The sequence below is a fragment of the Dermochelys coriacea genome, chromosome 15 (genome assembly GCF_009764565.3).
Source record: "Dermochelys coriacea isolate rDerCor1 chromosome 15, rDerCor1.pri.v4, whole genome shotgun sequence".
NCBI classification, from domain to species: Eukaryota; Metazoa; Chordata; order Testudines; family Dermochelyidae; genus Dermochelys; species Dermochelys coriacea.
In genome coordinates, this window is record NC_050082.1 from 29,615,486 (window position 1) to 29,640,140 (window position 24,655).

At 52.7% G+C, this 24,655-nt stretch overlaps 1 protein-coding gene across 1 annotated transcript; it reads right to left on the reverse strand.

Annotated features, from left to right (window-relative positions):
- Positions 1-8,968: 8,968 nt before the first annotated feature.
- On the reverse strand, positions 8,969-24,078 carry LOC119843527 (glycolipid transfer protein). The gene is made up of 5 exons (XM_038372925.2): positions 23,856-24,078; positions 12,715-12,776; positions 11,779-11,912; positions 10,917-11,067; positions 8,969-9,986 (listed from the first exon to the last, which is right to left on the reverse strand). Exons 1-5 carry the CDS (start codon positions 23,956-23,958, stop codon positions 9,804-9,806), a joined length of 633 nt encoding a protein of 210 aa, XP_038228853.1. The 5' UTR covers positions 23,959-24,078; the 3' UTR covers positions 8,969-9,803.
- Positions 24,079-24,655: the final 577 nt, after the last annotated feature.

Here is a 24,655-nt window from a genome sequence, read left to right on the forward strand (position 1 = left end):
GCTCCCTGCGCCCCGACCCTGCCCTGCCCCGCCCCGGCCCCGGGGGACCCACTCCTGCGCCCCGACCCTGCCCTGCCCTGCCCGGCCCCGGCGACCCGCTCCCTGCGCCCCGACCCTGCCCTGCCCGGCCCCGGCGACCCGCTCCCTGCGCCCCGACCCTGCCCTGCCCCGCCCCGGCCCCGGGGGACCCACTCCTGCGCCCCGACCCTGCCCTGCCCCAGCCCCGGGGGACCCGCTCCCTGCACCCCGACCCTGCCCGGCCCGGCCCGGCCCCGACCCTGCCCCGGGGGACCCGCTCCCTGCGCCCCGACCCTGCCCTGCCCTGCCCGGCCCCGGCGACCCGCTCCCTGCACCCCGACCCTGCCCTGCCCCGCCCCGGCCCCGGAGGACCCACTCCCTGCGCCCCGACCCTGCCCTGCCCGGCCCGGCGACCCGCTCCCTGCGCCCCGACCCTGCCCTGCCCGGCCCCGGCGACCCACTCCCTGCGCCCCGACCCTGCCCTGCCCGCCCCGGGGGACCCGCTCCCTGCGCCCCGACCATGCCCGGCCCGGCCCGGCCCCGACCCTGCCCCGGGGGACCCGCTCCCTGCGCCCCGACCCTGCCCTGCCCGGCCCCGGCGACCCGCTCCCTGCGCCCCGCCCCTGCCCTGCCCCGCCCCGGGGGACCCGCTCCCTGCGCCCCGACCCTGCCCTGCCCGGCCCCGGCGACCCGCTCCCTGCACCCCGACCCTGCCCTGCCCCGCCCCGGCTCCGGGGGACCCACTCCTGCGCCCCGACCCTGCCCTGCCCCAGCCCCGGGGGACCCGCTCCCTGCACCCCGACCCTGCCCTGCCCCGGCCCCGGGGGCCTCGCTCCCTGCGCCCCGACCCTTCCCTGCGCCCCGACCCTGCCCTTCCCGGCCCCGACCTGGGGGACCCGCTCCCTGCACCCTGACCCTGCCCTTCCCGGCCTCGGGGGGACCCGCTCCCTGCGCTCCGACCCTGCCCTGCCCGGCCCCGGGGGACCCGCTCCCTCTGCCCCGACCCTGCCCCGCCCCGGCCCCGGGGGACCCGCTCCCTGCGCCCCGACCCTGCCCTGCCCTGACCCGGGGACCCGCTCCCTGCACCCCAACCCTGCCCTTCCCGGCCCCGACCCAGGGAGACCCTCTCCCTGCGCCCCGACCCTGTCCCGCCCCGGCCCCGGGGGACCTGCTCCCTGCGCCCCGACCCTGCCCTGCCCCTCCCCGGCCCCGGGGGACCCACTCCCTGCGCCCCGACCCTGCCCTGCCCGGCCCCGGCGACCCGCTCCCTGCACCCCGACCCTGCCCTGCCCCGCCCCGGCTCCGGGGGACCCACTCCTGCGCCCCGACCCTGCCCTGCCCGGCCCCGGCGACCCGCTCCCTGCGCCCCGACCCTGCCCTGCCCCGCCCCGGCCCCGGGGGACCCACTCCTGCGCCCCGACCCTGCCCTGCCCCGCTCCGGCTCCGGAGGACCCACTCCTGCGCCCCGACCCTGCCCTGCCCCAGCCCCGGGGGACCCGCTCCCTGCACCCCGACCCTGCCCGGCCCGGCCCGGCCCCGACCCTGCCCCGGGGGACCCGCTCCCTGCGCCCCGACCCTGCCCTGCTCTGCCCGGCCCCGGCGACCCGCTCCCTGCACCCCGACCCTGCCCTGCCCCGCCCCGGCCCCGGAGGACCCACTCCCTGCGCCCCGACCCTGCCCTGCCCGGCCCGGCGACCCGCTCCCTGCACCCCGACCCTGCCCTGCCCCGCCCCGGCCCCGGAGGACCCACTCCCTGCGCCCCGACCCTGCCCTGCCCCGCCCCGGGGGACCCGCTCCCTGCGCCCCGACCCTGCCCTGCCCCGCCCCGGGGGACCCGCTCCCTGCGCCCCGACCCTGCCCTGCCCCGCCCCGGCCCCGGGGGACCCACTCCCTGCGCCCCGACCCTGCCCTGCCCGGCCCCGGCGACCCGCTCCCTGCACCCCGACCCTGCCCCGCCCCGGCTCCGGGGGACCCACTCCTGCGCCCCGACCCTGCCCTGCCCCAGCCCCGGGGGACCCGCTCCCTGCACCCCGACCCTGCCCTGCCCCGGCCCCGGGGGCCTCGCTCCCTGCGCCCCGACCCTTCCCTGCGCCCCGACCCTGCCCTTCCCGGCCCCGACCTGGGGGACCCGCTCCCTGCACCCTGACCCTGCCCTTCCCGGCCTCGGGGGGACCCGCTCCCTGCGCTCCGACCCTGCCCTGCCCGGCCCCGGGGGACCCGCTCCCTCTGCCCCGACCCTGCCCCGCCCCGGCCCCGGGGGACCCGCTCCCTGCGCCCCGACCCTGCCCTGCCCTGACCCGGGGACCCGCTCCCTGCACCCCGACCCTGCCCTTCCCGGCCCCGACCCAGGGAGACCCTCTCCCTGCGCCCCGACCCTGTCCCGCCCCGGCCCCGGGGGATCTGCTCCCTGCGCCCCGACCCTGCCCTGCCCGGCCCCGGGGGACCTGCTCCCTGCGCCCCGACCCTGCCCTGCCCTGCCCTGCCCTGACAAGGGGGACTTGCTCCCTGTGCCCCGACCCTGCCCTGCCCTGCCCCGGGGCACCCGCTCCCTGCGCCCCGACCCTGCCTTGGCCTGCTGGACCTGATCCCTGCACCCTGGATCCTGCTCTGCCCTGGCACAGGGGGACCCGATCCCCACATCCCTGATCCTGCCCTGCCCTGGCATAGGGGGACCTGATTCCTGTTCTCCAGACTCTCTTCTGTGCCTGGCATGGGGGGGACCAGGACTCACCTTGCTTCCATACTGCACCTCCGCTCCATGGGAGCTCATTAATGTGAAGGGGACTGGAACAAAGACACGAGGGGCAGCGCAATGGGAATGCGGGTGAGGGGGGTGCCAGATAAGAGACACCCAACTCTCCCCAGGACCCTCCCTGAAACACCCACCTTGGTCTCTCCTTTCTTCACCAGAGATCTAGGGATTTGCCTGGTGACAGAAGTTGGGGCCCCACCCAGCTCTTCCCACCCTAGGCCACTCTAGTTGTGTGAGCCTGCCCTTGCTTACAACAGCCTGATCAAGAGACTAGCTTTGTTTGCATGGGGCTGGGTGTCACCCATCCCAGTGCTAGAGGTGAGGCTGTGGGGAACTTGGGCTATGAGAGAGAGAGCTGGGGTAATCCCTTACCTGACTCCTCTCCCCTTGCTCCAAGCCCAGCATTGTCAGCTCTGCTGTCTATTCCAGGGACCCCTGCGGATCCGAGCTGTCGATCAGGGTCCCTTCTGGACAGGCACTGTGTGGGCAGCACCCAGGACATTTGAGGTGCTATTGTCAAACAAAGGATAAAGCAGAACAAGCAATTTTCATTCCAAGCAAATTGAGGAACCTGTTTAACATGAGTGTAATAACACCCATTGCTGGGTAACTGCACTAGGCTGTTGGTGCTGCATAGGAAGTTATCTAGCCACCATACAGCATCTGGAAAGAAACCTCTTGATCTTTAAAGATGACTTCTGTTCCAGACAAGCCGCTCCGCGGGTGCTGCTGTCATAAGCCTACCAGGAAAGAGCAATTGCTAGTTTACTGCTGTGTGCATGTACCTGGATTTTGGTCTAGTAAGAAGAGCTTAGGGCTGTGAGTCAAGACTCCTGAGTTCTTTTCCTAACTTGCTACCAACTTGCTGTGTAACTTTGGGCAACACGATTGTGCTTGTTACTTTATGTGTAAATGCATATAATGCTTACTTCAGAGGCCTTCTTCATTTAAGTGAGTTAAGATCGCTGGGATTGCTGGATGGACAGGGTGCTGGAGTTGTGCAAAGTACTATTATTATCTATTATAAGCAGAGCAGGTAACATTATACTTAAGTTTACCTGACACCTTCCATTATAAGATCCTGTTTTCAGTTGCTTATAACTTTGCCAAACTTTAACCATTTGAGATGAAATTTTCCATGCCAGCTCTCTGCCTCCAGCTGAACTTTTTTTGGAAAGTTTCAGCTAAAATGGTTCTGCTATTTTATAGAATGAGGTCAGGGGGAAATACATTCTTTTGCCCCATGTCAAAAAAATTCATACAGCCGTTCTGTTGGGAAGTTCTAGCACCTCCATGCTTTGAAGAAAGCACTTGAAATATGGCAGTGGGATTGCCTGGTGTCAGAGAAGTGCCTTTTGCTATTCCCATGAAAATCCGCCACATTTACCAGTTATTAGGCTTTGAAAACTTTCAGTTTGTACGTGATCAGTAGAGACTTGTCAGAGTTTGGCAGCTAAATTCTCCAAAGAGTTAATCTGCATGGAGAACGCTCCCTTGCAGTGTGGCCACGTGTGACCAGACTGAACATGCACCATCACCACAGAGTGACTGAGCATGCTCCAGCCCAGGACAGGGGCCGAGCAGGACTTTCCCTGCCATTGCATCTCCTGGCAGCTGGGGCACTGCTGTGGCACCAGGCCCTGAAACTGAGAACAGGGAGGCTGGCCCTCCGGTGCTCTCAGTGCTCCCCTTGCTGGTGCCTTGCCTAGGGCATGTGGAGGAGGACGCCTAACTCCAAAGCAGAGGGGTGAAGAACAGGGGGCTGGGGGATGAGAAGCAGAGGGGGGTTCAGGGATGGGAGCAAGAGCCTGGCAGAGGGGAGATAGGAGCTTGGAAGAGAGGCGAGTTAGGAGCAGGAGGGGACAGGAACAGGAGCAGAAGGAGTTGGAACAATTGGGGGAAAAGGGCAGGAGTCAGGGGTGGTGAATGGGCAGAGACTGGGGGAGGGATAGCAACAGGTGGGGAATATGAGCAGAAGGGGACAGGAAGAGCCTGGGGTAGGGAGACAGGGCAGGAGGGTCTATAACCACTAGAGAACTCTCCCCCCTCCCACCCTGGAACTGGCCCTAGCATTCCTGAATCTCAGCATTGCTTTGCTGTCTGCCAGAGCTGTGAAACCACCCCCAAAGTGTGTGCCTCCATCGCCCCCTTGCCGCAGGTCCACAGCAGCTCATTAAGCAAGCACTGTCCTGGATGCTGAATGAGGCAGGCATGCTGTGCAAAGAATAATATGTGATCATGTAATTAAAGACTGCATCACAAGGGGATCAAAGTAAGCCTGTAACTCTGGTGTCATTGTTGAACATAGCACATTAACGTGCACGGTATTTTCCAGACAAACGCAAGCCAACGTCCCCAGCCCACAGTCACTCACCGGTCTGAAGAGGGGATTCCTGGGGTACTGATGGTTATTGTACCTGGGGCAAAGCAGAAGCGTATCAAAGCTCTGTGCCCACATGGAGCTGCCATAGCCAAGGCTGGAGCCACTGAGCCTATGGCATTAAATCCACAGACAATGTATTTGCAATGGATAATCATTTTGTCTGATTGAGGCTGGTGCATAAAAGCAAGGGTGAAAGCTGAAGACAAAACTATTATCGAATACTTGCATTGGCAATGCCTTAGCTATAAATGTACTGGGCCAAAGTCCAACCCTGTTTACACCAGCTTAAATCTGGACCAACTCTCTTTAAATCAGGCTGGATTTACCCTGGAGTAGGTGACAGCAGAATCTGGTACATCACATGCACTAGCCAACTATAGAGTAGACTGTTGTTAACCATGTGGCAGTTTACATCTCTGACTGTTTGGGAGTTCGGATTGGCTGACGGGGTTTTTTAAATTCTGGTCAATGAACAATGAGCTGCAGAAGCCAGAATGTAAAGTGAACAAGAGAAGCATAGGAACACGGGTTTATTTTTAGATTACTTTAACCTAAGAGAACAGTTGGGAACAAGGAGAACCTAGTGCATTGGGATCAACCAGATGCCCGTGGACCACCAGCAAGTGCTGTTTTTCAATCAGTGGTCCATTGGCCAGTTTAAGAATTGCTCTGGAAACTGTGGCTGTTGTGAATGTTCTTGGAATGGTGTTTGTCACTGACAATGCCAGATAGGCCCAATCATTAGTGTGTCTGTAACCACTGTACGCCCTGCACTCTCCCATTCCATCCCTTGCTTTCAAATAATCTGATGTCCCACCAAACTCCATTAATAATTTTGAACAGACATCCCTTATTTGTGTAGGTCACCCGTGTTTGTCACCTTCAGAGAGTGCTAACAAATCATTGTTTGCTTTAGAAGCCAGTGTATAGATAAAGCAGGATTACTACCCCAATCTTGCAGCAGCACTTGCCTTTAGAGTGACAATACTGCTGCCTCCTTCACCATAAAGAAAAGGAGTACTTGTGGCACCTTAGAGACTAACAAATTTATCAGAGCATAAGCTTTCGTGAGCTACAGCTCACTTCATCGGATGCATCCGATGAAGTGAGCTGTAGCTCACGAAAGCTTATGCTCTGATAAATTTGTTAGTCTCTAAGGTGCCACAAGTCCTCCTTTTCTTTTTGCGAATACAGACTAACACGGCTGCTACTCTGAAACCTCTCCTTCCCCATAGTTTCTCTTTAGTGAAGTCCCTGTTAACGCTGATGTCAGGAGTAAGCAGGTTTGGTAGGGTACTCAAAAAGATTCATCAGGATATTCACATCAAGGACCAAAAATATAAATTGTTTTTGAAGTCAGTCACTTTGAAAGGCAAGCTCCATCCCTAACATAGGACTGGCCTGCATGCAAGGATACCTCATCCATGCTATTGGCCTGATTCAGTGTTGCAGGTTTTCTCCTTAGATTGCAAGTTCCTGTTTGAGCTTTTTGGCTAGACAGCATCAAACTCACGTACAGGGTTGCATGCTATAAGAATCATGCAAATGGCCTGTTGCCTGCAGGGTCCATGTTTTACCTGCCCAAAGCAATCTACAAACTCTGTTGGCAAGGATCTCCCCTCAGAATTTGCCGATTCCTCTAGAATCAGTTTCAATACACCCACACCCGTTTGCCCCTTCTGCTAGGCTAGGGCCCTTTGCTGTGGAAGTCAATGGGCTGCATCTTTGCACATCAGACACAAAGACGGGCAAAAGTCTCTATTCAGCTCCACGAGCTGTTACATTCTGCACTGCCTGATGAATGCTAAAAATCACCCCCGTTGATTATCTGCTGGTCAGCATCTCAGGCAGGAGACATAGGGCAGAACCCTTACTGCTCAGGGCCCGTGGCAAGCATGGGCAGTGCTCATCACATGCAGGGGCAGAGCTTTCCTGCAGCTTTACAAGGCGTTTGACCCTTACAACACATTGGGGGGAGAGAGAGGAGCACTGAGAACAGGATGGTCCTGCTGGTTCTCTTCATGTCAAGCAGAGCAGGGGATACCCAGGTGATATTAGCTGCTGCTTGTTCCCAGGTTAAGCAAGCATATGTAGGGGCTAGCTCCTCATCACTGCCCCTCTGCTGCATGAGCCAAGGCAGAACCAACACCCTAGGACTCCAGCAATGCCACAGAAGTGATAAATGTGGCACTGCCTTGGGATGAGTGGGGGGGTGGAGGGGGGAGAAAAGAAAAAAAGACCTGTCTAAAGGGAGTGAAGCTTCACCCAGTGCAGTTGATCTGTTTCAGTATCAGGCAGAACTCTCATACCTCACCCTGGGCAGCAGGTGAGCCCCCCTTCAGGGAAACTAGCCCCCCCAGCCTCCCCCCTTCTGCCTAAGCCACCCCCAGCCTTCTCCCCCACCCCCAGAGAAGACCCAGGCTGGCCAGCACCCTCCCAGCTGTGCTGCAGTCCCCCTCCTGAGACCCCAAGCTGCCCATCCCCCCCAAAAGGCTCATCTCTTCTGAAGAACCTGAGCTTTTGAGATGCCCCATGTAGGGTCCAGAGCCAAGAGGCAGTATGTGTTACTCAGCTTCCTGACTCCAGAAAGATTATTGATGAACCCAGGAAGCTCTTGTGTGTGTGTGTGTGTGTGTGTGTATAAATCTCTCCTCTGTTTTTTCCACCAAATGCATCCGATGAAGTGAGCTGTAGCTCACGAAAGCTTATGCTCTAATAAATTTGTTAGTCTCTAAGGTGCCACAAGTACTCCTTTTCTTTTTGCGAATACAGACTAACACGGCTGCTACTCTGAAACCAGGAAGCTGAGTAGCATATACCCCTCCTCAGTCTCTCTGGATCCTGCACAGGGCATAAGCAAAAACTTCCCCTGCAAATCCCACAACCAGCTGCACTAGGGGAGGCTTAGCCTGCCCTGGCCTTCTATACCCACCACCTATGCACCTTGCTGTAAGATGGCTGCCTCTTGCTCTGATCAGGTATTCCCCAAGCTCCATTCTCTATCCGATTGCCATGCTGACAGCAGCCCTCTGTCTGCAGTCTCAGAAATGGCAAGGCCCGAGTGTAGCTTGTGACTGAGCTCCTTTTCCTTCCTTCCATGGAATAGGGCTTCCTGCATGCCCTGAGACGAGGCACATTTAGAGGGAAGCTTGGGTTGGTGCTGCCTTGTTCTGTAGCTCACAGGGGACAGCGCTAGCACGTTCCATCAGCATTAAATTTGCTCAGACATCAACAAAGTATTAAGCATGGGATCAGATGACCACCTGGCCAGATTTTAACCAACCTTTTTTCTCCTAATGCTGAGCAAGTGGATGGAAAAGCAGAGCCTAGTACCTGAAAGCGTAGCTAGATACTTTACTTTAAACAGTACTTTAAACAGTGTAGAACTCTGTGCCAAGTTAAGATAGCCAAGGTCTCCTGTAAAAAAAACCCACAGCAGTAAAAAGCAGCAGGCAATTTGAGCCCCATTACGCTGCGCCTCCACACTGGTAAAAGTGTGAGGAGCAGGACAGTCAAAGTTTAAATAGCAAAACAAGTCAGCTGATCTAAAGCTAGAACATACTAAACAGCAAATAGCCCCATCTGCTGCTGAGATACAAGGACTCTGGATCTGAAATAGGTAATTTAGCTACTAGAATTATCTAACTGCACATCTAGGACTCCAGATGTTTGCAGAGCAAAGCATCACATTATCAAACAGATGCTCCATGTAAAATTTAAGAGAACAGATGGGTGAGGAGACATTTTTGTACCTATGGCACCAACGGAGAAGGAACTCTCTAGTCAGACATCAGAAGAAATTTTCAAAACAGATGTTTCATTTTCAGCATTTATTTGAAGTTCTCTCCCCCCACCAACCCTCCAAAGTCCTAAAGTAAGGCTCAGTTGTGCTGCAAACCACTATTAAGGCAACTTGCGTCTCTGGAGCAAAATTTGTAGAGACATATGGAAGTTACAGGTGGTTTAATTTGGAATAACTGTCCCTGAAGAAATAGTTAGGCAGAAGAAAACCATTCCCACACTGGAGAAAACTCAGAATCCTATAAGATTTCAATGAGACTCGGGGGGAGGGGAGGGGGAAATCACTGAAGGCTTCTTCTCTTGCAAATTTCTGGCATTATTTTTGAAGCCTCTCTCAGTCACTCAGTGTAATCAAGCTGTTTAATCACATTAACCCCACTCTTTTCAGCGCACAGGACATCTTGGGTAACCGCTGCAATGAGAGTACAAACTCATATGGTATCTAAATATACAGACAATCCAAATTATACACCAATATCTTCGTAAGATACACACTTATCGAAAACTGAGGCTGAGGCAGAGCCAGACAATAGCAGCAGCTAAGCATTGTTGTCAGTTACACCTCACTCCCCCAGACATGTTTTAAAGAAATACGTTGAGTAGAAAGTTTCATTGCTCCCCAGTTGGTAAACAGGTGTTTGAAGTTCCATGAAGATTTGAGATACAATCATTTTATTGCTCTGTTTCTATAGAAAATTTAAAAACCAGGCTATTCCCTCCATATCCAGGCCAGGAATCACAGTTACTTGATGAATGGGAGCAGCCTCAGTGCTCAGTGATTTAGGGTTCCCACTTTAGGATTAAGGTAGTGTACACTTTATACTTGCTGGTAGGCATCCTGTGCAAATGTTAAGCTTTGTAGTTCAGTTCTGCATTCATTTTTGCATACATGTCATAAATTGCATCCAGCACAGGAGTGGCTTTTGCTAGGAACTGGTGGATCTTCTCTAGGGTCTCCTCCTCGTTCACTTCTTTTCCTTTCTCAAGAGCCTTCAGTAAATCCGACTTGTATGGAAGAGCATAGACTGATCCCTAAGAGAGGGGGAAAAGAACTTGTCGTGAAACAGAGGTACGCAGGACCTGGTACGCTTCAGAGTTCACACTGGTTTTTGTACAAACAGACAATAAAATGAGCCCCTATCTTGGGCTGTATGTGCCCTAGAAGCTGCATGGGCTCAGCACCTCTAAGCAACAGGCCCACAAGTCTTAAAGCTAAAGGCAGGTGCAAAACTTAGTTTCCTTCTAAATTGCCTAATTTACTGAGGCAATCTCCATGATAGAAGATTAAATCAGCACCATCTCCCTTACCCCCCACCGAGACACCCCCTCTGAGCTCACCATGGTCCATTTTACCGACCAGCCATCAGCCACCATCAACTTCCATTGCCTTGCCCAGGCTCTCATTAGCTCTATTAGGGCCCATCCCGCCCCGCCCGAGTGGAACACTCCCAGCTTTACACCAAAGTGAGTTCTTACAAGCACAGCCGAGACAAACAACCTGCCACACAGAAGTTGCTGTGATAAGCGTCTACAACGGCAAACTTGGATAGCATCTCCTTGGGATCAGGGATACTAGCCCAGAGCCCACAGGTCCCCTGTGGGGGTCCCAGGCATAGCACCCACTGGCCAGGATTTCCAGGAGTGACTCGTGACAGAGACCCAGGGGCTGGGTTTTCAGTAGGCAGGAGCTCTGCACTCTGAGAAGTCAGGCTCCTGGTCGGCAGACTCCCAAATCCTGAGACACTTTGGAAAATGGTGTCCCCTCCCGGGCAAATCACAGAGAAGCAGCGGATCAGCACCCAATCCTGCACTCCTTGTGCAGGCAAGACTAAGTGCATTTATAGAGTGAGCATCTGGGCACCGACTCCCAGCAGCCTTCACCATGAAGCACTGCTTCGGGAGCTAGGCCCGTCCTGTCAGTTGGGCGTCTCTCCCCCATTCCCTTTGGAGGCGAGCACTCACTGAAAAGAGCTTCTGCAGCATCCAGCCATGATATTTCTTCAGAGCTATTTCATAGGCTTTCAGTGCATTGACTCGGATGAGGTTCGGGTTTTCCTCATCCCTCTCGCCATCCGAAAGGCTCTGCAGGAGAACTTGAATGAACTTCAGGCCCCTGAGTGAATGAGAAGAGCACAGAACAGGTGTGAGAGTTGCATTAGACACACAACTGTCCATCAGGCATTTCATAATTCAACTATAACCTGTCAGCCCAAGTTATGAGAGAAACAGCATCTGCCAGCTTGGCAACTCCCTGCAAGTGTCACCGATGGTACCAGTCTCAAAACGCCTCCCTGAGGGAGGTTAACAGGCTGTGGCTGCAGCAGGCCCTGATCACTGGCCAGCCAATCCCAGGACTCTGGATTTCTTGCACCAGGGTTTTCACATGGCCCTCTCCATGCCTTGGGGCTCCAGATTTCAAGCACTGGTTGGAGGGGTAGGGGGTGCTTAGGACTCTGTCCCAACTTCAGCCTCATAGCTTTGGCTTCACTCTTATGGGGAAGGTCAGCCTCGCTGGAGCTCCGCACTTCAGCTGTGGGGCTCTGCAGCCCCCTGAAACCAGCTCACAGCCCCCGGGTGGGCTGCAGACCTCTGGTTAAGAACCACTGTGCTAGAACAGACTGTACATATGGAAGACAGCAGCATTGTTTTATCAGGTGATAGACATACTGGAGGGGGATAAATTAATAGCAACAAATTTTTAACTAGGCCAGAACCAAGAAGAGTGACTCATTCTCTGTAGTGAAATCAGCATTTTGCATGCGAGTGTAGAGAGCCAGAGAGTTACACCCACAAGTGTACAACAGCCACAGAATCCACATTTCACCTTTTTAACCACATTAGTGCCAGCGTTGCACCTGTTTTCGGCCATGCTGGTCCATACATTTCCTTTTCCACTTCCAAAATGTTCTTTAGCGTTTTGAACTTGGTAGGATTTGATTCATAAACTGCTCGTATTTTCTGAAATTGACCAAAGGAAAGAATTCAGAGCTTTGCCTGAAAGCAGTCTACAGCCTTAGAAACGAGTGTATTGCAATTAAAATGCATAGCGCTGACCTCTGCGCTCCCATTAGAGGCAGCTTAGCAATGCACAGCAACATTGCAGGAGGAGGAGGGAAAATGGTCTAAGTATTTATCCAAATTCAGGGTGTTTAACATTGGTAGATAGCATCACAGCTGTATACACGGGGAAGCCAGTGATGAACTAGCCAAAAAGCATGTTTGCTGGAAACCCAAATCCACAGAACTGCAGGCTCCTTCTGGAAGAGGCTCCCATTTTATGACTGCAATGTAACTAAGAATACTCCCAAGGCCTACTGGAGACATTGGCCTGGTGCTCACGCCAACTTTGGTCCTGGTATTCATTGCTATAGGCACTGTGGGGATTTCAAGCAGAAGCAACTAACTGAAAAGAGGCCAGCCAATGCAGAGCTAGATCCGCTGGAAAGAAACCAAATAGCAAGTGTCCATCCTGAACCTATACAGAGGTCTTGGCAAGGGTACAAAGCAAGAAGCAACCCTGGACCGAATGCTTCTCTGCTTGAAATGGTGTTAAGAAACCCAGTGTCACCCTCTTTTCCATCTCCAATTCACAGCTTGCCATTATGACAGCTTCACAATGGAAAAATTCGCCATATTCATGTCTCCCCAGCCCAGCACAATTAGTGACTATAGCCTTTAGTGTTGGAGTTTGGTGACGTAGTGCAAGTACCACGAGAATACAGGTCTTGAAGAATCAGATCTCAGGGATACCCCTTCCTACCTTGATATTTCCAGCAAGATCTGCTTTGACTGGCGAATACACTATTGGTGTCCCAAGGCAATCTAGAAAAAAAAAAAAGTGAGGGCATGTGTCAGGAAGGCCAACAGAAAGAGCCAGTTTGTGTCACAGAGCAGATCCCTGAATTAGGGCATCCAACCAGATACCTCTGAAATACAGTCCAAAGGCAACAGATCCAGAATATTTCACAGGTATAAACAAGCCAGGGTGAAAAAAGCAGGAGGTATCTACAAACAGCCGAGCTAGAAAGGGGGTGTCCAGTGGATAAATAACCACACACACTTGGGGCAAAAAAAAAAAAAAAAAAAAAAAATCACTGGCAGTTCTACTGCTTCTATCTTCACAGCACTTTGGGGACAAGCCAATTCAGCTTCAGTTCTTACTAGTAAGTACCACCAATTTACTGGGGTGGGAAGTGAGCGTCTTGCTTAAGGTCAAAATACTCAAGGCATCAGCTTGGTAATGCTGTATTGTCACATCACTTTAGACCCCCCAGTTTCATCTTCACTCGGTCTCTCAGCTGTTTAGCAAGCTTAAATGTGTCCCAGTTTGAATGCCTTCCTTTGCTGAGGAATCTGACTTCCCAGCCCCCACTCTCTATGGTCTTGTCCTCATTACTCAAAAGGAGCAATGTTGGCATGAGCTGTCCAAAGGGAAGAACACAGGGACGACAATGTACTTTAGTTTTACCACGAGGTCAACCCCAGGTGAGTGTCTAGCGCTGGCCACGCCCAACTTACCTCACTGTAAAACTGAAGTGCCATGTCTTCACTGTGCTCTTCCCTTGGGACAGCTCACACACTGGTTACTGTGAGATTAAGGCACACCAGGTTTTAGCAATCTATGGATTCTGATTACTTCCTCTCTTCCACTGTTGTGAACCTTATTTTAATCAAGGCTGGTTAACTGAAGGGCAACGCCTCCGACTGTTAGTTATGTTTCAGTTAGCATGCAACATTTCTCTGACCCCTGAACAATCCTTCAGAGAAATCCGGACCTTATTAGCATAGCACTGGCAAGGATATTTTGATCCAGCAGAGATGCTAAGGGATACAGACCCTTTACCACTAGGTCACGGGCCTGAATTTAGATTGGGTTGAAACTGACCAGGAGTGGGGGGGGAGGGTCTCGCTTGGACAAGCATGCAAGGCAGAAAACCCCAGCTCCACAGTCAGCCCCTTCCCAGCAGCGTTGGAGGCACCAGAGGCTGAATGAGATCCCGCTCACCCTTCCCAGCGCTCCCACCAGGCCGGGGCAGAAGCACACTGACAATGGGAAAGAGGGAGTGACAAGAGCAAGACAGAGCCAGGTCAGCATCATGGCTGCCCAGGACATTCCTGCACTTCACTTTCATCAAAATTCCCTTTATCGAAGCCTGAAGCTTTAATTCCTTGTGCTTCAGCCAGATCCCCAGAGTTACGCACAGAGATGAGGAAGGGCCCTGGCATACTTGCACGGCTAGCTCTTGAGAACCTCTCACTTAAAGCAAAAAGTTACTCCAGAGGACAGCCCAGCAGAGCACCAGGGGCCAGAGCCCTCACGCAGTGAGGGCCATGTGGCCAGGTACCACAAGCATCTGGGAACCATTTTCACACCATCTCACTACTTTACCCAACTTGAAGGGTGTTTATGTTACTGTACTGTGACTTATGGAGTTCGAACAAAGGGTTTCCATAAAATCAATGCATCTAATTAAAAGATACAGCAAGTCATTTATAGTGGCCGGCAATCAAGACAGCCATTATACTGCTTTATACTCTGCTTTAGTGGGGGGACTTTTGTAACGCAATTCTCCCACAATAGCAGACATTGTCAGGAGCACGACCACTGAGGCAGCTCCTGGAACAGGACACTAGCTATTGTCTGATGGACATTTAACTTAAAAACAGATTCCACCCGTGCAATGAGAGATGGATGTGGCCTGAGAACTGCACGTCCTGACATCAGGACATGGAAAGGCAGCAGAATCAGCACTCTGGGTTTGCCACTGAAAAGCATCAACCCAGGAAATGCAACGGGGCAATGCACGCAATATGCCTGCCCCTCATGGGCTGGGGCACCCTGGTACACCCTGGTAATCCCCACTGGCAGTGTGCCTTGGGCACCACACTCGCCGCTGACTTTTCTGCATGAGGCTGGCCAGTCTGCTTAGAAAAACGTTGATGTACACATTTCATGACACCTCTGCCCCTCCCCCACCGATAGAAATACTAACAGGCTATGGAAACCCTATTAGCCAGCAACCTGGGACTGCCAAGCCCATCCACGCTAGACAAGTGAACTGGTTAGTTGTTTCCACGGGACAAGCTCCTGAGGTGCCCCAGCCACAATCCACAGCACACTGATGGGAGAAAAGTCTGACCTAGGACATACATTACTGCAGCACCTAGAAGCCCCAATCCATCATTGCAACAGCTGAAAAAGAGGACACGGGCACAGCTTTGTCATGCTACATTCAAGCTGAAAGCCAGACTTTCAAAGGAGATGGCAGCTGGGTGAGGTGCAGGGTCAGCTGGAGGGAGACTGGTCAGGAGCAGAAGCAGATCCTGAGCCTTTGGCATCAGGATAGTTGAGATTGTGCAAGTGAGCTCACCCAGAGAGTGCAGAGGAAGAAGATGGAGAACAGAGCAGAATCCCCTCCAGCAACAGCCAGACAGGGAGGAGAACCAGGCAGTAGTCAGGAAAGCAGAGGGGGGACAGGATCCCAGAAAGAACCTGGGCCTGGCAGGACCAAAGCAGCAGTGACATCCACGGCAGGATGGGATGAGAACGAATGCCCTCCGTGCAGAGATAGTGGGTTAGGTGGGCAAAGCACTGTTTGCAAAACCCCTTCTCTGGCTCCCCACAGCCCATTCTACTTTGGGGAAAGGGCCCAGGGCTGCCCAGAAGGGAGCCACCAGACAGCCATGGTGAGATCCTAATCAACCAAAGCAGCAGCCATCACGGGGGGGGGGGGGGGGGAATAGCTTTCCAACAGCCGGACGTGCCCACAAGCAGTTTCTTTCTTACCACCATTAACTTGTTACAAATTTCAATATACACATACAGCTCCCCCATCCCTCCATACGCAAGCTTCTCAACATATTAACCGCTGCTACCTAATCTTTCAAGATTTGATTATACAGAATATGAATCAATTATTTGCATTTCAGTTTACAATTTGTTTATAAACACCCAACTAGTTTTAAATCTTATTCTGCCTTATTCTACATACAGAGAAACTGAAGGGGAAAACATTAGAAGATAAAGAAGAGAAGCAAAATTCAGAGGAAGGGCAAGAAGCAGGGTATGCATTTAACAGAACCATTCAGATCCTTCTAGGAAATCATCCTATATCTGAGACTCTTTTATGGTGTTCAATTCTTTCCATAGCAGTCTGGCTTATGTTGTCTATGCTCCAATCGCTGATCGCTTTTTGGATTTCCATGTTTGTAGCACTACTCTTTTAGCAATTATTAGTGCTCTGCTGAAACAAAGGTTTTCAGATTTATTCAGCTTCCAATGAATATCCATTAGGTTTTAAACTACATGGTTAGCTTGTAACAGCTTTATTTGATAGGAAAATGTTAATTCAGCAATTAAGTTCTGCCCAAAACCTGCAGGTGTAGAGGAGCATTCCCAAAGCTTAGGGCCACAAGCTGCTTCTTGCTCTCATAAGATCTAAAAGGCACCTATTACAGCAGCCTGTCCAAGGATTTATGTTCAGCACAAATCCTGTCCTGTGAACACAACTGCACTGCCTTTCACATTCCTGTTTTACCAGTTTCAGCTCAGTTACTCAGACCGTTTCCTTCTGCTTTTCATCGCCCCAGAAGGCGGCATATTGACTCTTGCTGGCTGCCTGACCCTAGCAGCTTTTATGCCATTTAGTGAGTTGCCACCTTCCTATTTCAACCCAGGAAGAAATCTGGGAGAAGCTGGTGATAAAGCTGAGGGTGAGGGGGATAATCAGCCCTCTTTCCTGCTTGTGCTACACCAGACACTTGATTTGCTCACAATTTAACAGCAGAATATCCCATGTTGAAATATCCCAATGCCATTCATTGTGGCCTAATAAAAATCAGGATTTTTAGGGCTTGTCCACACATGAGTTATTCCAGAACAGATCACATTTGAAATCCACACCCTACTTTGATCTGAATTAACTTGCAATTGTAAACAAGCCCTTAAATTACGCTGCAGATGTGTCAGTGGTTACATAAGACCATCGTTACAGGGATTTGTGAAGGAGGTGGCTGCTAATGGCTTCACTGTGGTTCTGTTGCGTTTATAATGCAGGTTACTCTGGATACTGCTCCCTAACACAACACTGTCTGCACTAAGGGAGTTGGAAGCTCAGTAAGGTCGCAGTGTGATAAAGACAAGCCTCTATTGCCAGGATCATCTGGCTGCCCTATGCTGTGTTTGAGACTTGCTGGTGTGAGACAGACTGCTGCTCTCATATAGCAAAGCTGGTCTGCCTTCCTGAAAGGCTGACCCAAGGAAAGGAATCGTGGGAAATGGAAAAGGCTCTTGGAGTGACAATACATGCACATTACTTCACTTCAGGCTGAAATCTGGTCCATCAAGCTGCCCTCCCACAATAGCATCCTAACGAAGTCCTCCCCCAGCCTGATTTGGGACAGTGCCCTAAGAACTCAACCAACCTCTAGTATTATGGAGGGACAGAAGCTATGAAGTACTACAAAGGTCACTGCACAGAAGACCGAGCTTCCAGTGACCCGGGAGTGAGGGGGAACAGGATAAGGACAGCAGTCTTGTGGTTAAAGCACTGGACTCCATCTGGGTTCTATCCCTGGCACTGCCCCCAATTTCCCAGGTGACCTTGGTTAAATCATGATCTTGTGTTGTTGCTCAGCTCCCTCTTTGATGTGGTTGGGCTAGCCCAGGTGGCTCTTACAGTGGCCAGTTTGACTCAAGGGAATTTGAACTGTGTGCTTCAGCAGTTTTTTCAACTCAGTAGTTTAGCCAGTTGGATGGGGTCTTTGCCAATTAATCTTCTACTGCATGAGTTGTCCAGTGATGCAATCCAACCAGTCACTGGATTACGATATGATTGAGTCAGGCAGACCACATGTGGGATGATCCCTTTGTAAGAAGTTGTCGTTCTCACCCATGAGCACTCCCCTCAGGCCAATAGCAACAATGGGCGTGCCAGCTAAAGACCTGCTTGGTACTTTGGGGACAATTTAACGCATCATATTTCAAACAGTCTACTGGGATGCAGCTAGGGGCCTGGTAAAGAGCGACATTTTTGTTCAACAGATCTGCTGCTCCCCACATGTGAATTCAAAGTTACTGGTTTTCGCTACAGGCAGCAAATAGTGCTGGACTCTATAACCAAACTGTTAACTTGGCTCCAGTCGCAAAGCCAAATCCTGCCTTCATTCATCTGTCAGAGACAACATTTATGGGGCTGCCAGAAGAAAAACAGCTTTTCCCTTGTACTCTGAGAAATCTGATAGTCACCAAGGCAAGCATGGAATCTCTGCTGCACTTTCTACACTGCTGCTTTGTGGCACAGGCTTTCCCTTCACACAGACTGTTCTAGACCCTCTCCGCACCAAGCTGGAGGTGGTTTTGTACAATCACAGATTCCAGGGCTGCAGGTGTAACACAGCTCCACATTGGAAAGAGATTCTCCCTCCCCAGTCAGGGTTGCTAACTTAGTACTGACCAAAGGTTCTCTCACTCAGTGAGCACCCTGCCCATCTCTGGGCAAGGGGTTCAGCAGAGCCAAGGAGCTCAGAGGGGCTTTTGTTTGGTGTTTTAGACAGATGGCATAAGAGTAACTCTTCAGCAGTGAGAAATGGTGACAAATGTGGTAAATGGTGACAAATCCTACTGGGCCCTAACTGCCTCCATTGACTCCAGGAAGCTCAGACACAAGCGGAACAAGGTCATACAGTAGAATCTCTTGCTGAAATAGCCGATGATGTTCTTCCAACAGCTTTACCTAATCCACTGGCCTCCAACAGCCAGGAGGAGCTCAGCATGTTACAATGCAACGAGACACAGGAGAGGCCTACAATGGAATACAGCGTGTACAATGGAATACAGTGTGACCAAGTGGACTGAACACAGAACTAGGAGCCAGCAATGCCCAGGCACTAACCCTGGCTCCAGTACCCACTTAACGTAGACCACAGACAAGTCACTAACAATTATATACATTTAAAAGGCACTCATCACCAGAGTAGTGGAGTTCCACTTAATATATGTTCCACATCCCAACCTGGTCAGTCAAAAGACAATACCCACCTCACTCAGAAGGCTGCTGCCAGGGTAATTCCCTCCCCACAGCTCTGCAGAAAGGTTAATGCTCGCTCTTGTGCTGCTGTTACCTGCATTGTCCAAGCCATTCAAGAAGAGTTGTTCTTCCCCTCCTATCCAATAGAGTCATTCACCTCCCTGCCTGTCACTGCTTATCTAAGTCATGCTTATGCTGCCAAATCAGGCAAGAGTAAATATTGGGTTGGAAGGATGGATTCATGTTACAGAGTGCAACACACCTTGGGGATTTTTCCTCTTGATCAGAACAATAGCCACAGCAACACCTAGTAACTGCTGCAGCTCACACAAGCAGTCACACCTTAGAGACCTCCTATTGTTTTGAGTGGGCTTGGGATCTTAGTTCTTACTCTAGATTCCCTTTGCTGACAAATATTGGTAGCCTTCCAAAGACAGTCACTGTTAGCACACTGCACAAGTTCTTTTTATATACACACATCACACACAAAATGAATGAAGGGTAGATGCCTCCTTCTTCACTTGGAGACCATGCCACAAGAGAAAGCAAATCATCACTATAACCTTCCTATAAACAGGGCAGGGTTGGTGACAAGATTCCGTTACGCTCAATTATGAAGCATGCTACTTATCTGAGAACTGGCCTGATTCCTAATATGCTGCATTCCACTTTCTTGTGCCGAGTAATTTGCAGGACAGATAGTCAAGCAGGAACATACCTAATGCTTTTGGTTGTCAAACATTTATATTAAAACTTGTTTAGTTTACTGGGACAGGACAAACCGACATGCTCAGGGAAGCAGGTAGCTTTCCTAGGAAAGTACCATCGCAACAGCTGCAGAATCTAAACTACCATTCTAGCCCCCATGATTGTAACAATAACTCTGCAAATGCAAGCAGAAGGGAACTGATGCAGTCCTACAGATCCAAGGCCTCTGCCAAGCTACAGCAGAGTGAAAACTGAATTATTCTGTCAGTTTTATTGCTGCTAGTCAGAACTCTGAGCAGCAATGAAACTAACAGAATCAAGTCAGCTTCCTCACTGCTGCTCAAAAGAGCTGTAAGACAGTGTCCCACAAATGACAGCTCTTGACCTATTAGGGGGTTACAGGAAAGGTGTGGGAGGGCAGTGACAGGAAACCCACCTATGTCACTCCTCATCCCATGCATGCTCTGGAAGCATTCTCCTCCCCTCCCCCACTGCATTCACTGCTGCTGGGCCAGGGAAGTGGGATCCAGGCAGCAGTAGCACAAAGGAAGCAGCTGGAGCCGGCAAGCTGAGAGGGAGGAGCTGGCTGAGGCTGCAGAAGGGGGAAGGGCTGGGAGAGCAAGAGCAAGGGAGGGCTTGGGGGTATAAGGAGGGGAGAGCAGGGCCCTGGAGGGCTGAGAAGAGGAGGAGCAGCAGGGGAAGACAAAATGCAGTTGGTGAGTCACCTCAGTTAAAAGTTGGGCAACGACTAACAGCTGAGGCAAGCACTGGAGATATCCACTGGGAAGGCAGATCAAAACCTGAGTTCAAGAGACAGGTAGAGTCGCAGACCCCTCTCCACTGCAAAAGCCAGGAGGCTGAGGGAGGGTCAACACTTGCAAAGAGGAGGATGTTAGGATTCCAATGGAAGTAGCCTGAGAAGGTAGGGGGCATAGAAATTGGCTTCTCACCTGAATATTGCCCAGGTCGGTATCTTTGGCTAGTAAGTTTAATCCTCTGGCTTTTAGGTGTGGGGTACAATTGCCAAACTTTGTGAGTGCCTAGGTGGGAAAGAGGGAAAGCTTTACAGAAAGTACAGTAGTGAGAAATGTTGGGGGGTTGAGAACTCAGTTTAGGGAGAGAGAGATGTTACAGAGAGATGGATGAAAGGATGAGAAAACAGAGACCATGCAAGAAGAGATGCCCCATGACCTGTTATAGAACAGCACAGGGAAGCAGAGTTCACCTCTCTGTGTGGGGTGAAAGAGCAAATCTTTTAGAAGGCAGATGTACCCAAGGTATGAAGTTTAACTGCCATCACTGCTTGAGGATCAGCTGATCAGAGGAGGCATCTACCAGGAATTCCTGGAAGTTAAGATTCACCATACCCAAACCTTACATGAATTCTCAATCAGGCATTCACCACAGTCCTGAAGCTTGGGCAGGATGACAACTTGTGCCAGGTCTCTCTCTCCTTTCCTGTCACAGTAATAATCATAAAGCCTGTTCTGCTTTAGCTGCAACCCTGTCCTGCAGATGTGAAGACTGGGGTTTTACTTTAAACATCCCTGCTTAGTTGACCCTGCAGCCTGCTCAGTTGGGTGCTCACTTACCAGCCAAGTCCTGAGAAGTCCCCTTCCCATCAGAACTAAAATGCAGATTTCAGCCCGGAAAGGGAAACAATTCTTACATCCCAATCACTGAACAAGACCGATCCAGTAACTCGCCTGTTAATGGTTGCATTCTCTTCACACTCAGCCCCATCCCCAGGTCTCACATGGAACAGAAAGTCTGTCTCAGGAAGCAGAACAACATTTCAGGTAGACTTTTTTTTTTTTAGTCTGACCTCCTTTGTAACACAGGCTAGAGAAAGCCACCCATACATCCTGCATCAAGCCTTGTGGCCTACTTGTCAACTCCCCTGGGGTGAGCAAGTAAACAATGTATTGTCCCATCAGTGCCTGGGGAGCTCGTTTTCTAGGACACGATTTAGACTGCCAATTCCTTGGGGACCGGGCAATGTTCTCCCATTTAAATCCATTACAAGGGGGTGCTGCCAATTCCAGCTGAGACAGAATAACTGATGCAGTTTTCCCCAAGCGCCATCAGGATATTTAATGCCAGGGCGTGGGGGGGCTGCTCTTGTAAATGAAGACAGTCCAACCACAAGAAGTCGTGAGTATTATCAGTAGATTTGGGGGAGCAGGGAAAGGAGGAATATCATAACCCCAAATCCCCCTTTCCTTGAGGGAGGCACTGAAATTACGGAAGGCTGCTGCTGCACTGATGCCCTTTCCTGAGGTCAGGCAAACACTCACTTGTCCTGTGGCTCTTCCAGATACACTTTTCTGGACACCGAGTTTCCCTACAAAGCCCTTGTGGACCCAACACACTATGTAGCCTTAAATGCTGCCTTCAGACCCCCCTCACCTTATTCTAATGCAACTAATTCAGATGAATTTTAAAGGGGGAAGACTTCTGTTTAACAGTCACCTCAGCCACTTCCTGATATATTAAGATCTGGGAGAAGTGCTAGAAAAGTTTGTCATGATCAGAGTCCAAGTTTAGAGAGAATCATAACTTCACATCTGCCTGTGCCCCTCCTCTTAGGACACTGTAACAGAACCACAAGCCAAGTCTCCCATGCTTATGGAAACCAAAGCAGCAAGCAGTGCTTTAAACCCCAGAAAAGCAAAGCTTCTAACAGAAATACTGGCAGACCCATCAATACAGGACTCACAGTGAGATTCCTAGACAAACAGACCATAGCATCTTCACGCACTTAAACTGGTGACCATGTTTTGGCGCATTTGGCGGATGTAACTATGTCTTACAAGAGCCCCATATGCCATTAGAGCTGTGTAAATTAACACAGAATCCCTTGAAAAGATCCCCAGTAATTTTTTTTTTAAAACTAATCGGTGGCAGTCCCCACAAGCAGGAGAAAAAACCTTCTCTGAAGGGCTGTGCTATAGAGCTGAAGTCAGGCAAGCAGTTTAGGTAACGTTAAGAGTGTGCCAAGCTTTTCTATTTTCCACAGTCCCCCTCTCTCCAGTCCACTCAGGTACATATTCATTGCATAGGCAGACCGTACGCAGGTACAAAGACTGGTGTAGACGAGGCCTTGGCATATTACGTTTCTAAGGTGTTGACATTTTGTGTCAAGTTTTGCTCACGCCCTTGTAGCGCCTTCCTGTTCAGCAATAAGCTATAATTGGTATAAGCAGCTTTATACCAATATAACTGATCCACGCTAGGCACTGCACATCTTTAACTGGAGTACAGCCATCTATACACACGAGCTGTACTGCATTAATTACACCATTTTCCCTAATACAGCTTTCCCTCTTCCATTTAAAAGGCAGCACATGAAACACCAGAGCCAGTGCACTAGCAAAGTGCTAGAAATGCCTTAACTCAGAGTTAAGGAGCCAGCCGAACCCTCCCAACCACACAGAGCCTCTCCAACTAACTCCCACAGGTGTTGCTAACCCTCACATCTCTCTGGACACAGCTGCTGAGGATCTGGTACCAGGTCTCCTGACTCAGCTCCAAGCGATAAGCGCAGCGTGCCAGCCAACACAGTCTGACCCTCTGTCTAACTGAGCGCATCCGAGACAGCCTGGAGCATCCTGACACTACCTGAAACAGAAAACCGAGCATTGCTGGGAGGGCTGGTACAGGAGGGCACAGCGAGCAAGTGAACTGCAGGGCGGAGAGAGAGAGGAGGATCCCTGAGCTAGCAAAACTGCTGCTGTGAGAAACTGGCTCAGACTTGAGGCATCCGGGGCAGATGCACCCTACGGGCTATCCGCAGACCAGACACGTCTTCAAGGCAGAGCAGCAGCTGGGCTCGACGTCGGTCTACCCCAGGCTGGGCTGCCAGGGCTGACCCGGGCACACATCTCCCCTCCCCGGGACAGGGGCCCAAGCGCACAGGGCGGGGCCGGGGCCGGGGCCGGCGTGTCCACAGCACCCCGGGGCTGCAGCAGGGTCTGTTCGGCTTCAGGCAGGGAGCAAAGGGCTCCCCTTCGCCTGCGCCCCACCACAGGGAGCTCAGGCCCAGCGGGCAGGGGGCCTTGCTCTCCAGCAGGTGGAGGGCGAAGGAGCTTCCCGCCCCCGGCCCCGGCTCGCCCTCGGGGGCCGCTTCCCCGCCCCGGCCCCGGCCCCGGCCCCGGCCCTTCACCGAAGAAGGGCGGCAGATGCGCCACGGCGTCCAGGAAGGGGCCGGTCTCGATCTCCCGGTCCGCCGGCACCACCCGGAACTCGTGCTCCAGCAGCAGCGCCATGGCTGGGGGCGGCGCCGCGAGCCCGACCGTAGCCGCCGCCGCCGCCAGGGCTCGACTGAGCGCGCGGCAAGCGCCTCTGGAGGGCGGGGCCCAATTGCCGGCCTGTCCCGCCCCGCCCAATCACCGGGCTACCTCCGCCCCAGCCGCCCAATCAGCGGGGCCCGCCCCGCCCCCGGGCCGGGGCTCCCGGACCCGCCCATTCCGGAAGCGAGCATGGGCGGAGCACGGGTTCGGCCAGCCACGCCTCCCCGGCCCCGCGCGCCCCCTGGCGGTGACAGGCCGCGCGGCAGGCGCAGCGCCTGGGCCAGCCGCACCGGCGCCCGCCTGCAGGCCTGGCCCCGGGCACGGGCCAGCGGTGTGGAGCCCCGGCCCTGGGACGTGTTATTTACCCCTCCGTGTAACGCACCAAAATGGCCACCCAATGACATCCAGAGACAGCAGGCTTAAAACAAACAAAGGGCAGGACCTCTTCACCCAAGCCACGGTTAACCTGTGGAATTCCTCGCCAGGGGATGTTGTGGAGGCCAAAAGGATAATTGGGTATAAAAAACAACAACTAGGTAGTTCATGGCAGACAGGGCCATCAATTGCTATTAGCCAGGCTGGTCAGCGACACAGCCCAGTGCTTCGGGTGGCCTAACCCTCTGAGTGCTAGCAGCTGGGACCGGCCAACAGGGGATGGCTCACTTGATAATTG

Coding starts and splice junctions, on each gene's coding strand:
- LOC119843527 (XM_038372925.2), bottom strand. CDS start 23,958: ATGGCGCTGCTGCTGGAGCACGAGTTCCGGGTGGTGCCGGCGGACCGG. Junction 11,068..11,778: donor GCACTAATGTGGTTAAAAAG/GTGAAATGTGGA, acceptor TCATTCACTCAG/GGGCCTGAAGTTCATTCAAG. Junction 9,987..10,916: donor TGCTGCAGAAGCTCTTTTCA/GTGAGTGCTCGC, acceptor CCCCTCTCTTAG/GGATCAGTCTATGCTCTTCC.